Source organism: Asparagus officinalis, chromosome 7, assembly GCF_001876935.1.
Source record: "Asparagus officinalis chromosome 7, Aspof.V1, whole genome shotgun sequence".
Classification (NCBI taxonomy): Eukaryota; Viridiplantae; Streptophyta; class Magnoliopsida; order Asparagales; family Asparagaceae; genus Asparagus; species Asparagus officinalis.
This window is the reverse complement of record NC_033800.1, coordinates 149,801,409-149,815,307: the sequence shown is the minus strand read 5'-3', so window position 1 is coordinate 149,815,307 and position 13,899 is coordinate 149,801,409. Positions and strand designations below refer to the sequence as shown.

Below are 13,899 nucleotides of genomic sequence, written 5' to 3'. Positions count from 1 at the left end.
CTAAAGAGCCCCTAAGTTTAACTCCTATTTCTAAAAAGGCACTAAGTTTTGGGATATCGAATTTAAATTTTGTAGAACTTTATGGTATTTTTCTAGGCAAAGAAAAACTGTAGGCTATCAAAGTTGTTAAAGAAAGAGGTAAATTACACTAAGGCCCCAAGAAAATTCTGAGTTTTGTAGTAAACCACCAATAACTTGCACTAAACCCCAAAAGATATTGGGGTAAATCACACTAAACCTCCAATAACTTTGAAAATGCCTTTTTGTTTTGTTTTTTTGTCTCTAACCAATGAGGTTATCGACAAAATGTGGAAATTTATTATGGGTTTTCTGCAATTCCGAAAGTCATTGGTGGTTTGTTGCAATTTTAGAAGTTCTTGCGGGTTTACTGCAAAGTGCTCAAGAGTTCTTGGGGTTTTAGTGTAATTCACCTTTTTATTTTTATGGAAATCTTTTCACTCTTATCCGCGGTTCAAGGCATAACGTAGCTAAGGAGCCTCCCATACTCAAAATTCTAAAGTTTACAAATAAGCCTTTTTTACTCTTTCCAAATTAATAAGTTTACTGAATTCTTATAGGAATAGGACTCTTTGGGGTATAAATAATGCACCAAATCCACTTTTTTTTCTCACCAAATATTTCTCAGAGTTTGAAGCAATTACCACCTGCTCTCTCTCTCTCAAAGGTTCGGTCTTGGTCTCTCTCTTTTTTATTCAATGATGACTTTTTATCCAATTACTGCTTGTATTGTTATGTTGTAATATGAGACCCTAATGTTGTGCATCTCGAAACTATTTTGATTCGACTATTGTTTCAATCGGTAGTTGTTGGTTTAGAGTTATTTTTCTTGTATATCTGAGAGTTGTTTTGAGATGAAACTATATATATAGAAAAGTAGGAATTGAAGAATTTTCAGCAATCTAATTAATATTTTTATTTGGTTATAGAGCTTGTTTATTAGTATCGTATTATAAAAATCATATAGTCTTTTTATCTTCTTTCCACTGGTTTCAATTAATTTTTGAAGTTTTTGTGGTTCTTTGAAGGAATTAGAATCATGAAGAAGGCTTTACGTAGGTTTATGATGTTCGGATGTGTTTGATAAGTTTGATTATAGAGTTTGATTAGTGGATATTGTATCTGGCTCTACGAAGATACCATTTTCTTTCACTTTTATGGGGTTATAAGGTAAGCTAAGTTATTTAGAAGTTTTAAGACTGATTTTTTTTTTTTTTTTTTGAGTTGCCACTTTTTTTTGTTATTTTAGAGAAAATTACCTAAACTTTTGAGGACTTCCCCCCCTAGTTTCCTGTTTTCTTTTTTGTTATTCATCTGCGTTACGAGGGTCTTCTCTGAAATTCTAATTTTTTGACGAATCGGATTCTTATTCGTAGAACTTTGTTCGGAAAAAAAAAATTCCCTGTCGATCGTCATATCCGTTGGTACGTTCTACAGATGCAGATTTTCGTCAAGACCCTCACCAGAAAGACCATCACTCTGGAGGCCGAGAGCTCGGACACCACTGACAACGTGAAGGCCAAGATCCAGGACAAGGAGGGCATCCCCCCTGACAAACAGAGGCTGATCTTTGCTGGGAAGCAGCTGGAGGACGGCCGCTCCCTCGCAGACTACAGCATCCAGAACGAATCTACCCTCCACCTTAGGGGTGGTGGTATGAAGTTTTTCTTTTTCAGGAAGCTATTTGGCGGATGGAAGTCGAATAAGGTTGATCTACAGATGCAGATTTTCGTCAAGACCCTCACCAGAAAGACCATCACTCTGGAGGCCGAGAGCTCGGACACCACTGACAACGTGAAGGCCAAGATCCAGGACAAGGAGGGCATCCCCCCTGACAAACAGAGGCTGATCTTTGCTGGGAAGCAGCTGGAGGACGGCCGCTCCCTCGCAGACTACAGCATCCAGAACGAATCTACCCTCCACCTTAGGGGTGGTGGTATGAAGTTTTTCTTTTTCAGGAAGCTATTTGGCGGATGGAAGTCGAATAAGGTTGATTCGCTGGAGGGAGCACCAGAGGTGCGAGAGGACCATCTAGGTTCTCTGCAGCCGATGCAGTTTGCGGGTAGGGTCGAGGGCTGTGAGGTACGCGTATTTGTCGCCATGGCAGCTTTGAACAATTATGTGGATCCTAGGATCGTCCAAAGAGCCGCACTGCCTATCAACACTAGCAAACGCCGTTCAGCCGTGCTATCCGATGGGAAGAAGGTTCGAGGAGAAGGGATGTGTGAGGCTGTGCCTTTGGATATACAAGGAGTCATCGTGCCATCAAACTTGTTTATCGTTCCGATGAGTGAGCCTAAGATTATCCTGGGAACCGTTTGGCTCAGGTCACTTGGAACCGTGGCATATAATCTAAATGCCGGAACATTTCAATTTCGGAGGAGGAATGGCGAGAAAGTTACCCTGAAAGGGGCATCGCAGGACACCACCGTATTGCCTGATTGGGACACCTAGAGGTAATAAGCGATATAAAGGACACCACCAGACAAAATCCTGAATCCCCAGTTGGAGGATAGGAGTAAACTCCAAAGGCAGACTGCGGAGTTTTTTATTTTCTTTTCTTTTTTCCCCTTTTGTAGCATGTCCTTGTTATTCTTCTGGAATTTGTTTATCTTAATTTTGAACCATTATCTGTTGCCTGATTGTTGCGTTCAGAGGAATTTATCCGTTGATGTTTAGGAATTAATATCTGAGTCATGTTGAATGCTTTTGTCCGTACTGAATCAGAGTGAAGGGTCTATCTCTAACAAAGGGGATGGAGTTGAATTCTATGCTGTTGTGCGTCTAAGTTTTGTACGTGACTACGTGCAGATGAAGAAGCATGTCGTGCCTAAGTTTTGAGGATGATATAACCGTCTCAAAAGTTATACAATCGACATCGGAGAAAGAGTAAACTCAATATGATGTTGCTGAAACAAATTTTCCTTCAGTTAACTTGTACAATAAACAAAGCAAATTTGAGTTTTCTTCCTCACAGTTTCACGCAAGAAAATAGAACCTGTAAATTAAGGAGAAAAGAGATTCTGAAATGCCTGCAAAATACAACATGCAACAAGCACATAGGTGCGACATACTTCATACAACATGCAACATGAAGCTTCAAACTCTTACAGCAAACCACAATACATCAAACCATACACAAAACATCAAACATGTATCTTGGCAGACATTGAAAAAAATCAAAGGGTAGTAATAATCCTGTTTTATATGACTAACTGTTGGAAAGTTCAATCTAGAAAGTAATTCGTTTTCTTCATTGAAATTAATATTTTGGAGAAGAAGTTTCAGTAAGGCAACTAGGTGGTGAACCTGGATCAGTAATTCTTCCAAATTGTCAGCTGAATTTGAAATGATTTCAATTGTCAATTAGGAAGGGGACTCGTAACTTCCAGACATAATAATGAGAATTTAGAGGATGAAAAAGTCTTTTGCTTAGCATGCTTTGTGAGCATCCCAACTGAATAAGTGGATAATGCATTTATGCATCCAGACATTTATTTCCAATAAAATCAACAAAAGAAACTAAACAATTGATGCTATCGATCTTATTGTTCAAACAACAGGCTATACAAAAACACTAGAATATCCACACAAAAAAAACAAGAAATTTAAGTTTTTGGCTGTAATCACCAATAATCCCCACAAGAACAAGATCCTTGTGAAAAATGATGAAATCTATTAGTATCCCTAATAATAAATTTCCTTGAAACAACTTTAGATATTACCTTGATTGCATTATGGCAATCCCCACAAACTCTCAGGTTCTTTGCAATCCTTATAGGCACATTTGGAGGAGCTTTCAACAAACCAAAAGCAATGGCTAGCCTCTCACTATGACTGCACAGCAATTTTTTCTTATCATCATCCTCTATATCAAGCAACACAAATTTCAGAGAAGGAACATGACCTGCCTTAACTATAAGTTCATCTAATCTTGCCAACATCTCATATATCTCATTAATCTCCAAATGTGACTTATCATGAGCACCAAATATATAAACTTTGTCTTTAATCTCAATCCAACTATACCCAGCATCTTTTGACAATCCTTTGGTGACCATCAACTTCCTTATTCTTCCTGCATCATCCCACCTCCCTACTGAGGCATAAATGTTTGATAAAATCACATAATTTGCTGCGTTTTCGGGTTCTAGCTCGAAAAGCTTGTAGGCTGATCTCTCACCAAGCGCTACATTACCATGAACTTGACAAGCTCCAAGCAATGTTCCATATACACTACCAGTTGGTTTTACCCTCATTTTCTCTATAAACTTCTCAGCTTCATCAAGTCTTCCCCCTCTCCCAAGCATATCAACTACACAAGAATAGTGTTCAATACGAGGCTCAATACAGAATTTCTCTGACATACTTTCGAAAATCTCAATCCCTTCATTAACAAGTCCACCATGACTACAAGCCGAAAGGATCACAACCAAAGTGATATAATTTGGCTTCAACCCTTGATCTTGCATTATTCGAAACAATTCTAATGCCAAATCGAATTTTCCATTCATTGAGAATCCTTCAATCATAGAAGTCCAAAGAACGACGTTTCCTCTCCCCAAGCTATTAAAAATCTTAAAAGCGCCTTCATAATCTCCGCATCTAGAGTACATCGTCACTAGTGAGGAACCAACTATCAAATTCAAATTGAACCCGTTTCGGATGACCCAACCATGAATAGCTTGGCCTTTCCTAAAACTAGAAAAGAAGCCACAAGCAGGCAATAACGAAACAATGGTAACCTCATTGGGTTTAATACCGTCCTCAACTTGCATTCCGTAGAACAATGCAAACGACTCAGAGAACTTCTCTAACGAGGAAAACACCCGAATCATAGAAGACCAAGAAACGACGTTTCTGGTAGGCATTCTATCGAACACTTTCTTTGTATTATCAATAACCCCAGCAGACCCATAAGCATTAATAAGCGAGTTATCAACGGATAAATGATTTCTAATCCCACACTTAACCAATAACGAATGCAACTGACCTGTTAATTTGAGAAAACCCAATTCAGCTGAAGCTCTCAACAAGACCGAAAAAGTGTAACCATCTGGTTCAGCTCCATGTTCAAGCATTTTAGAGAAAATGTCAAAACTTCCACTTGGGTTTCCATTTCTAGTGTACCCACTGATCAATGAAGTCCAGATGAACGTATCCAAGTTCCTCTTTGGAATTCTATCAAACAGTTCTCGAGCATTATCGATTCGGCCACAAACAGAGTAGAGTTTGATGAGTTTTGGAAGCAAGTCTCTGTTTTTTTCAAACCCAGCTTGTTTAATTTGGGAGTGAAGCTCTTTTCCTTGTGTGAGAGAGCGAGAGTCGATGCAGGATTGGAGAAGAGTGCTGAATTCTGACGAGGAGACGGGCATGAGCTTGGTTTTGGGTAGTTTGAGAGAAATGGGTTTTGGGTTATTTCGAGAGGATATTGAAGAGGAAACCGATACTATAAGTGGGTTGCTTGTTGGAGAGAATGCCATTGTTTCAATTTGTTAGTTTTGAGAAAGTAAAATAGTTACCCGTAGAATGTAGGGTTATTTGCATATAAACCCCTTTCGCCATCGGTACTTTTAGACATACCCTCCAAATCTCAGTAGTGCAAAGTACCCCTTGAATTATTGTTTTGGAAAAAATTACCCTCAAAGCAATTAATCATTAAATCTGATAAGCAAACTTATAATCGCAATGAAAAAATGATCAATAATGTAGTCAATTTTTTAGCACCAAGTTGAAGAATTTGTTTATATTGGGGATATTTTTTTTTCACAAAATAATGATTTGAGGGGTAGTTTTGCAAATACTAAAACCTTGAGAGTATTTTTGGCAAATACCCATGATTTAAGATGTGATATGATTGGATATTTCACGTGCACCCCTTATTATTCCTTTGCTTTCAAATATTTCAAGGAAAGTGTAATTATGGAAAGTATGAGAACAAATACGAAAACATGGGAATGAAAGAGACTAGCATGTCTCACAATCATTATTAAGTGTAAGCCAATACACCATATATAGAAGGCATTCAAAACCAGAAATTGCAATTTATGCTAGTAAGGAAATGTAATTGATTCCAAACCAATGAAAATGACATCATGATATTTTTAGTATCACATGAATGCCATGTGTATTAGGTCATCATGTACCAATCTGATTGCTGATACTTAAGGACATATTAGTAAAAATAGAAATGTTAGAGGCATACCTTTAAACCACACTCTCAACCACATCCCTCTCTCTCTATAGTGCTTCTTGGGACCCACATGTTTCATTAAAAAAATCTAAAAAACAATATAGAGAGAGAGGGATGTGGTTAGGAGTGTGGTTTAAGGGTGTGTCCCTAGCACCACTCTAGTAAAAAACCTAAAAGAGCAAAGTCGAGACACACTCAATATGATATAACAATCATATTGTCTTCAAGATAAAGTAATGCAAACATTAATTTGAACTCAAAAGTTTAGGACTACAAAGTCAAATATCTTGAGAAAAACATAACAAAAGAAGTGTGAAAAAAGGAACCATAAGTACACATCCTCATGGGCTATTCTTCAAAACATATGACCAAAACACATTATGTACAACTCTTAGAAACTAGATATCTTCAAACTCCTGTTTGGATGATTTCGGATACCCTTCATATATACTCCAACTTCACCTCCAAATTTGCCGAAATAAGTCTGAATTTCAACCTGATGGCATTCATCATCTCCTGAATCCCCTCATTCTCTGGTTCAAGAAGTGGATACTTGTTCAAGAGTTCACTCAATTGCTCGATGGTCTTCTGGATTCATGACGAGAATGCTCCTGAGTCAACCCGAACCACTGATTTCCAGATATCAACACATCCACGGTAGAATCCTAGTTCTTCTCCTATTTCGAAGCCTACTTTTAAACCCACCTCTCTTCCCTCTTCCTCTCCTGAGAGCAAACCATTGTTATAACCATCATTATAGCCTTCATTGTACTGGGTCTCTTCCCTCTTCCTCTCCTGAGAGCAAACCATTGTTATAACCATCATTATAGCCTTCATTGTACTGGGTTTCATTTAAAAGAACTGAAGATTCAAGAAAATCAGGATTTGGCTCCATCTTTTTATTATCAGCGAACTTTCGCGGTCTCAAGTAAAACCTGTATAAAGAGGGAGCTCTATGTTTAGCTAATTTCTAAAGTAGAATGATAGAGACAAGCTCTTGAATCTAAAGGTTTTAGGATAAGTAGAACAAAAACAGATGAGGTTTATGGACTTGAGCTTGGTCTTGGGTAATTTAAGAGAAATGGGTTTTGGGTTATTTTGAGAGGATGAGGTTTATGGACTTGAGCTTGGTCTTGGGTAATTTAAGAGAAATGGGTTTTGGGTTATTTTGAGAGGATATTGAAAAGGAAAGAGAAACTATAAGTGGGTAATTTAAGAGAAATGGGTTTTGGGTTATTTTGAGAGGATATTGAAAAGGAAAGAGAAACTATAAGTGAGTTGCTTGTTTGAGAAGATGCCATTGTTTCAATTTGTTAGTTTTGAGAAAGTAAATAGTTATCCATAGAATGCAGGGTTATTTTCATATACCTCCTTATATCATGGGTATTTTCAAAAATGCCCTCCAAATCTCAATATTTGTAAAATTACTCCTTGAATCATCGACTTTGATAAGAACTTATACTCACTATGTAAAAATTATCAATAGAATAGTCAAAGTTCTAGCACCAAGTTGATAATTTGTTGATTTTAGGGATATTTTTTCACAAAGGTGGTGATCTGAGGGGTAATTTTGTAAATACTAAGATGTGGTGAGTATTTTTGAAAATACCCATTATTTAAGAGGTAATGGAATTGGATTTTTCATGTACACTCCTCTCATTAATCCTTTAATTTCAAATATTGCGAGAAAAATGTAACTATGGAAAGTATAAAAACAAATATGAAAACATGAGAATAATATAGCCTACCATGTCTCATGATCATTAGTAACTATAAGCCAATACACCATATATAGAAGGCATTCAAAACCAGATATTGCAATTTATGCTAGTAAGGAAACGTAATTGATTCCAAACCAATGAAAAGGACATCATGATATTTTCAGTATCACATGAATGCCATGTGTAGTAGGTCCATCATCATATACCAATATGATTGCTGATACTTGGTAAGAACATATTAGTAAAAATCATGAAAGAGCGAAGTCATGAACACGCTCAATATGATATAATAATCATTCTGTGTCCAAGATAAAGTAATGCTAACATTAATTTGAACTCAAAAGTACTTACAACAAAGTCTAATACTCTAATATTAAAAAAAAAAAAAAGATAACAAAAGAAGGGCGAAAAGAGGAACCATAAAGTACATGTCCTCATGTGCTGTTCTTCAAAATATATAACCAAAACACATTGCATACAACTGTTAGAAACTAAATATCTTCAAATTCCTGTTTGGATAATTTCGGATACTCTTGATACTCCAACTTCACTCTGAAATTCGCCGAAATAAGTATAAATTGCAACCTAATGGCATCCATCGTCTCCTGAATCCCCTCATTCTCTAGTTCAAGAAATGCATACTTGTTCAACAGCTCGCTCAATTGCTCAATGGTTTTCTGGATTCTTGACGAAAATGCTCCTGAGTCAATCTGAACAACTAATTTCTAGATATCAACACATCCACGATAGAATCCTAGTTCTCCTCTTACTTCGAAGCCTACTTTTAGACTCACCTCTCTTCCCTTTTCCTCTCCTGAGAGCAAGCCATCATTATAACCATTGTTATAGCCTTCACTTTACTGGGTTTCATCTAAAAGAACTGAAGATTCAAGAAAATCAGGGTTTGGCTCCATCTTTCTGATATCAACAAACTTTCGTGGTCCCAAGTAAAACCTATATAGAGAGGAAGCCATATGTTTAGCTAATTTCCAATCATTGAAAATAAAAGTAAAGATTCAATTACTAAATACCGTATTCTCTACAGTTACTTTAAATCTTATAGCCTATTTCTCTATAGTTACTTTAATAAACCTTCGTGAAGTAGTAATTCACAGTACAAAAACCTTGTAGCATTTTACTGTTTATTAATCGAGGTGTTTGTTTTTGTTGTATTTTTTAGAAAAACACCATGTCATGGTGTTTTTTTTCAAACATGTTTGAAAACACCGTTTATAGTTATTATTTATAAAGCGGCGGCGGCGGCGAGCGGTGTGGCCGCGGCACTGACCGACGGGGCGGGCGGACGTCCGATGGCGAAACGTCGGTGATGGGGCACGAACAATACCGTCGGCGGGCCGGCAACATGCGGGCGGCGGCGAGCGATGGGGCGGTGGTGGGCGACGGGTATGTGCGACGCGGGCCGCGTGGGCAGCCAACGTCGCCGTCCGGGCCGTGCGGTTTTATTTGGCAATAGGCTCACTTTTTTTTCTTTTAGCATTTTCCGACGTATTGCTTTTTGCGCTAGGCGACGATGTGCGGCGCAGCGGCGTATGCTGCGCGGCGCTGAGACGTCGGGCCGCGAGCCACTAAACACACATCAACCTCCTCCTGTTTCATTCTAAATTGTGTTGTTTTCACCCCCGGGCGCGGCGCATGGCGCGGCGGGCAGGCGGCGCGCCCGGGGGCGCGCGAATGGGTCGGCCGGCGGGCAGACGACCGGCCGGGGCACGCGACGGAGATAGGCGGGTGGCTGCAGGCTGCCGGACGACGGGCTGGCAGCATGCGCGACCTCGACGACTTAGATGAAAAAACAGAATCTCAAAACACATTTTTGGTGTTTTGAGGAAAGTGTTTATTTTTTGGATTTTGTAAAGGGTCAAGTCAAAAAACGCCCCGGTTGCCAAACGCGTTTTATTGTACAAAAACAAAAACAGAAACAGCAAAAACACAACGGTTGCCAAACGCTCAAGTAATCGACAAACCCTCTAAAATTATATGATGCAATTTATAATAATTTTTCGATAACACACCATCATTATCTCCATCCTTTTTCCCCCTTCATCATTTTAGAGAAAATTAGGATTTGGTTTCATTTACATATAGAATAGAATTCCTGTTCTATATCCCTCTTCAACTCCTCCTCTTCCTTTATCTCTTTTGTCTCAAAACTCGAAATTCAATTCCATTGTCTAGTTTAACAAACATGCTGCAACATGAAAAATGTAATCTTTGATGTCCCCAATTACAGACATGATTACTGAAGCTATAAAAGAAATAAAAAAAAGAACTGGTTGCATAACAAAGAACATACTTAGACTCAAAAAAAAAAAGGTAAATAATAAAATAAAACCAACACCAAAACATATTCAAATATACATCATTATACAACAATCAATGGAGGCAAAAAAAATCAGTATATCTCCTCAAAATAATTAAAAAGAAGACAGCTTTTAGATTTTCCAAAATCAAGCAACTAATAATCGAAAAAAAGGGCAGAAACTAAATCATGATCAAATTGATCATATTCAATCGTCTGTGGAGCAAGTCGATTAATGCAAGAAGCGGAGGAATCGCGAGAAGAGGAGACGGCAGCGAGAGAAGAACTAAAAAACTAGGGTTTTTTGGTTGTACAACACGGATTTTTCATGTTGAGGGAGAAAAAGGAAGCGGTCTTTCAATTTTTATATACCACCCCCTGAATCTTTTATATTTCTGTAATTTTTGACACATCTATTCCAATTTGTAAGCGTTTGAACTTTGAAGCCACCTTTCAATTTTTACTGATTTATTAGTTTATTTTTTGAACTGTGATTTTTTTAATGCGAGAAACTTTGGCTTAATAACAGCTACTTGTTAATAGTACAAGTGAATAGCACAAATATTACGAAACCTAATAATTAGAAATTGGGAATAGACAAGGCCAAAAACCCTTCGACTTTTTGAAATAAGACTCCATAGCTACGTAGGAGGTGAATTCTAATTTTACATTGAATATTTTACCCCCTCCCTTTACTTTTCTCAAAATTTTCGTTTAAGTACCTTTTAGATTATTTAATAACATGAAGATATTTATTAAATGAAGATATTTTAGTTTATTGGAAGGCGAAATGGAAATTTATACGTTTTCAATGGAAAAGAAATTATATTAATTGAAATAGTGAAGTCTCTATGTGAGAAACATGTATATCCTTGTCATATGAGGAGCGTGGTAATATCGTGACTCAATTTATGACGAGATGAATAAATAAGAAGGGAGAAATCTCAACAATGTTTGGTTAAGATTGAAGATATCTGAGAGAATTCCATAGAGTAAATATTACATTTATTAACCAAGGGACTAACATTAAAAATATGAAAGATACATGGGACGAATTTAAAAACAACGCCCTTAAAAGAAGCCATACAAGGGCAGGCACGGTTAAAAAAGGAAACCCAAAAGCCTCCTTTTTTGGTTTCTGATTAAAGAGTTTTCTCAATTTTTTATCGGATTTTCTCTCAAATGTTCGGTCTATGTATTTTTTTGGAGAATTATTTTTTTAATTTATGCTACTCTTGTAAATTAGTATCTGTTAATTTACAAGGTCTCCTCCGAGTTTTTGTTAGAGTCCGGATATGGTAGTTAAATTTTCGTTAACTTTTGGGATATCTAATTTAAATTTTGTTGAACTTTAAGGTATTTTTACATGTGAAGAAAAACTTTAGGCTATCAAAGTTGTTAAAGAAAGAGGTAAATTACACTAAGCCCCCGAGAAATTTCTGATTTTTGCAATAAACCACCAATAACTTGCACTAAACCCCAAAAGAGATTGGGGTAAATCACAATAAACCTCCAAGAACTTTGAAAATGCCTTTTTATTTTGTTTTTTTGGCTCTAACCAATGAGGTTATAGACAAAACGTGGAAATTTATTGTGGGTTTTCTGCAATTCCAAAAGTTATTGGTGGTTTGTTGCAATTTTAAAAGTTATTGGGGTTTACCTCAAAATGCATGCTGAGAGTCCTTGGGGTTTTATTAGTGTACACCCTTTATTTTTACGGAAATCTTTTCACTCGTAGTCGTATCGGCGGTTCAAGGCATAACGTAGCTAAGGAGTCTCTCATACTCAGGACTGTAAAGTTTACAAATAAGCCTTTTTATTCTTCCGAAATTAAAAAGTTTACTGAATTCTCATAGGAATAGGACTTTCTTGGTGTATAAATAAAACACCAAATCCACAAGCTTCTCTTTCTCAGAGTTTGAAGCAACCATCAACTGCTCTCTCTCTCTCTCAAAGGTTCGGTCTTGATCTCTCTCTTTTTTTTTTTTATTCAATGAGTTCTTGGGGTTTTAGTGCTCTCTCTTTTAGCCTCTTATGCCGTTAGGCTCTTTGAGACTCGACTTAAACTGGTATATATTAGAAGTAATTTCATCGCAATCCACCCTCTGATTGTTCTCATGCATTAAGTTTGTTTCTCACTATCGTGATTTAAGCTGCTCATGCAGTATATGTTTGGGTTTTAGTTTGCCCGTCTGCGTTACGAGGGTCATCTCTAAAATTCTAATTTTTTGACGAATCGGATTCTTATTCGTAGAACTTTGTTCGAAAAAGAAAAAAAAAATTCCCTGTCGATCGTCATATCCGTTGGTACGTTCTACAGATGCAGATTTTCGTCAAGACCCTCACTGGCAAGACCATCACTCTGGAGGCCGAGAGCTCGGACACCGCTGACAACGTGAAGGCCAAGATCCAGGACAAGGAGGGCATCCCCCCTGACAAACAGAGGCTGATCTTTGCTGGGAAGCAGCTGGAGGACGGCCGCACCCTCGCAGACTACAGCATCCGGAACGAATCTACCCTCCACCTTAGGGGTGGTGGTACGAAGTTTTTCTTTTTCAGGAAGCTATTTGGCCGATTGAAGTCGAATAAGGTTGATTCGCTGGAGGGAGCACCAGAGGTGCGAGAGGACCATCTAGGTTCTCTGCAGCCGATGCAGTTTGCAGGTAAGGTCGAGGGCTGTGAGGTACGCGTATTTGTCGCCATGGCAGCTTTGAACAATTATGTGGATCCCAGGATTGTACAAAGAGCCGCACTGCCTATCAACACTAACAAACGCCGTTCAGCCGTGTTATCCGATGGAAAGAAGGTTCGAGGAGAAGGAATGTGTGAGGCTGTGCCTTTGGATATACAAGGAGTCATCATGCCATCGAACTTGTTTATCGTTCCGATGAGTGAACCTAAGATTATCCTGGGAACTGTCTGGCTCAGGTCGCTTGGAACTGTGGCATATAATCTAAATGCCGGAACATTTCAATTTCGGAGGAGGAATGGCGAGAAGGTTACCCTGAAAGGGGCATCGGAGGAGGAGGAGTGGCCAGAATTTGGGCGATATGGCGAGGGAATTACACTGAAGGCGGCATCAGATGAGAGCAGCGGCGGAGCTACAGAGAGCCATGTGCTGTCGCGGGACACCACTGTATGTCCTGTTTGGGACACCTAGGACACCACTAAGAACGATAAAATTGTACAATCGTCACATTCGCGGCCTACTTTTAGAATTAGTAAGTGATATAAAGGACACCACCGGACAAAATCCTGAATCCCCGGGTTCGTCCATAACACGTACTTCTGTGTCCAGACCGTGTAAATTCTCTATGATCTTATAGTAGTCCTTGTTATTCTTCTGGAATTTGTTTATCTTAAATTTGAACCATTATCTGTTGCCTGATTGTTGCGTTCTGAGGAATTTATGCATTGATGTTGAGGAATTAATATCGAGTCATGTTGAATGCTTTTGTTTGTACTGAATCAGAGTGAAGGTTCTATCTCTAACAAAGGGGATGGAGTTGAATTCTATGCTGTTGTGCGTCTAAGTTTTGTACGTGACTACGTGCGGATGAAGATGCATGTCGTGCCTAAGTTTTGAGGATGATATAACCGTCTCAAAAGTTATACAATCGACATCGGAGAAAGAGTAAACTCAATATGAT

At 38.2% G+C, this 13,899-nt stretch overlaps 2 protein-coding genes across 7 annotated transcripts; one reads left to right on the top strand and one right to left on the bottom strand.

Annotated features, from left to right (window-relative positions):
- LOC109848242 (ubiquitin-like protein 1-40S ribosomal protein S27a) lies at nt 637-13,509 on the top strand. Of its 6 annotated transcripts, none has more exons than XM_020417662.1 (3): nt 637-685; nt 1,456-1,725; nt 2,008-2,658. In XM_020417662.1, the coding sequence occupies exons 2-3, from the start codon at nt 1,456-1,458 to the stop codon at nt 2,470-2,472; spliced, it is 735 nt and encodes a 244-aa protein (XP_020273251.1). In that variant the 5' UTR covers nt 637-685; the 3' UTR covers nt 2,473-2,658. The 6 variants fall into 6 exon arrangements, with proteins under 6 accessions (XP_020273251.1, XP_020273252.1, XP_020273250.1 ...); XM_020417663.1 differs by having other exon boundaries at nt 660-685; nt 1,395-1,725; XM_020417661.1 differs by lacking the exons at nt 1,456-1,725; nt 2,008-2,658 and adding an exon at nt 12,570-13,509 and having other exon boundaries at nt 669-685.
- On the bottom strand, nt 3,645-5,501 carry LOC109847986 (pentatricopeptide repeat-containing protein At3g26782, mitochondrial-like). The gene has a single exon (XM_020417221.1). The coding sequence runs from the start codon at nt 5,499-5,501 to the stop codon at nt 3,645-3,647; it is 1,857 nt and encodes a 618-aa protein (XP_020272810.1).

What these genes read in the sequence shown, in the direction of transcription:
- LOC109847986 (XM_020417221.1), bottom strand. Translation starts at nt 5,501, where the DNA reads ATGGCATTCTCTCCAACAAGCAACCCACTTATAGTATCGGTTTCCTCT.
- LOC109848242 (XM_020417661.1), top strand. Translation starts at nt 12,570, where the DNA reads ATGCAGATTTTCGTCAAGACCCTCACTGGCAAGACCATCACTCTGGAG.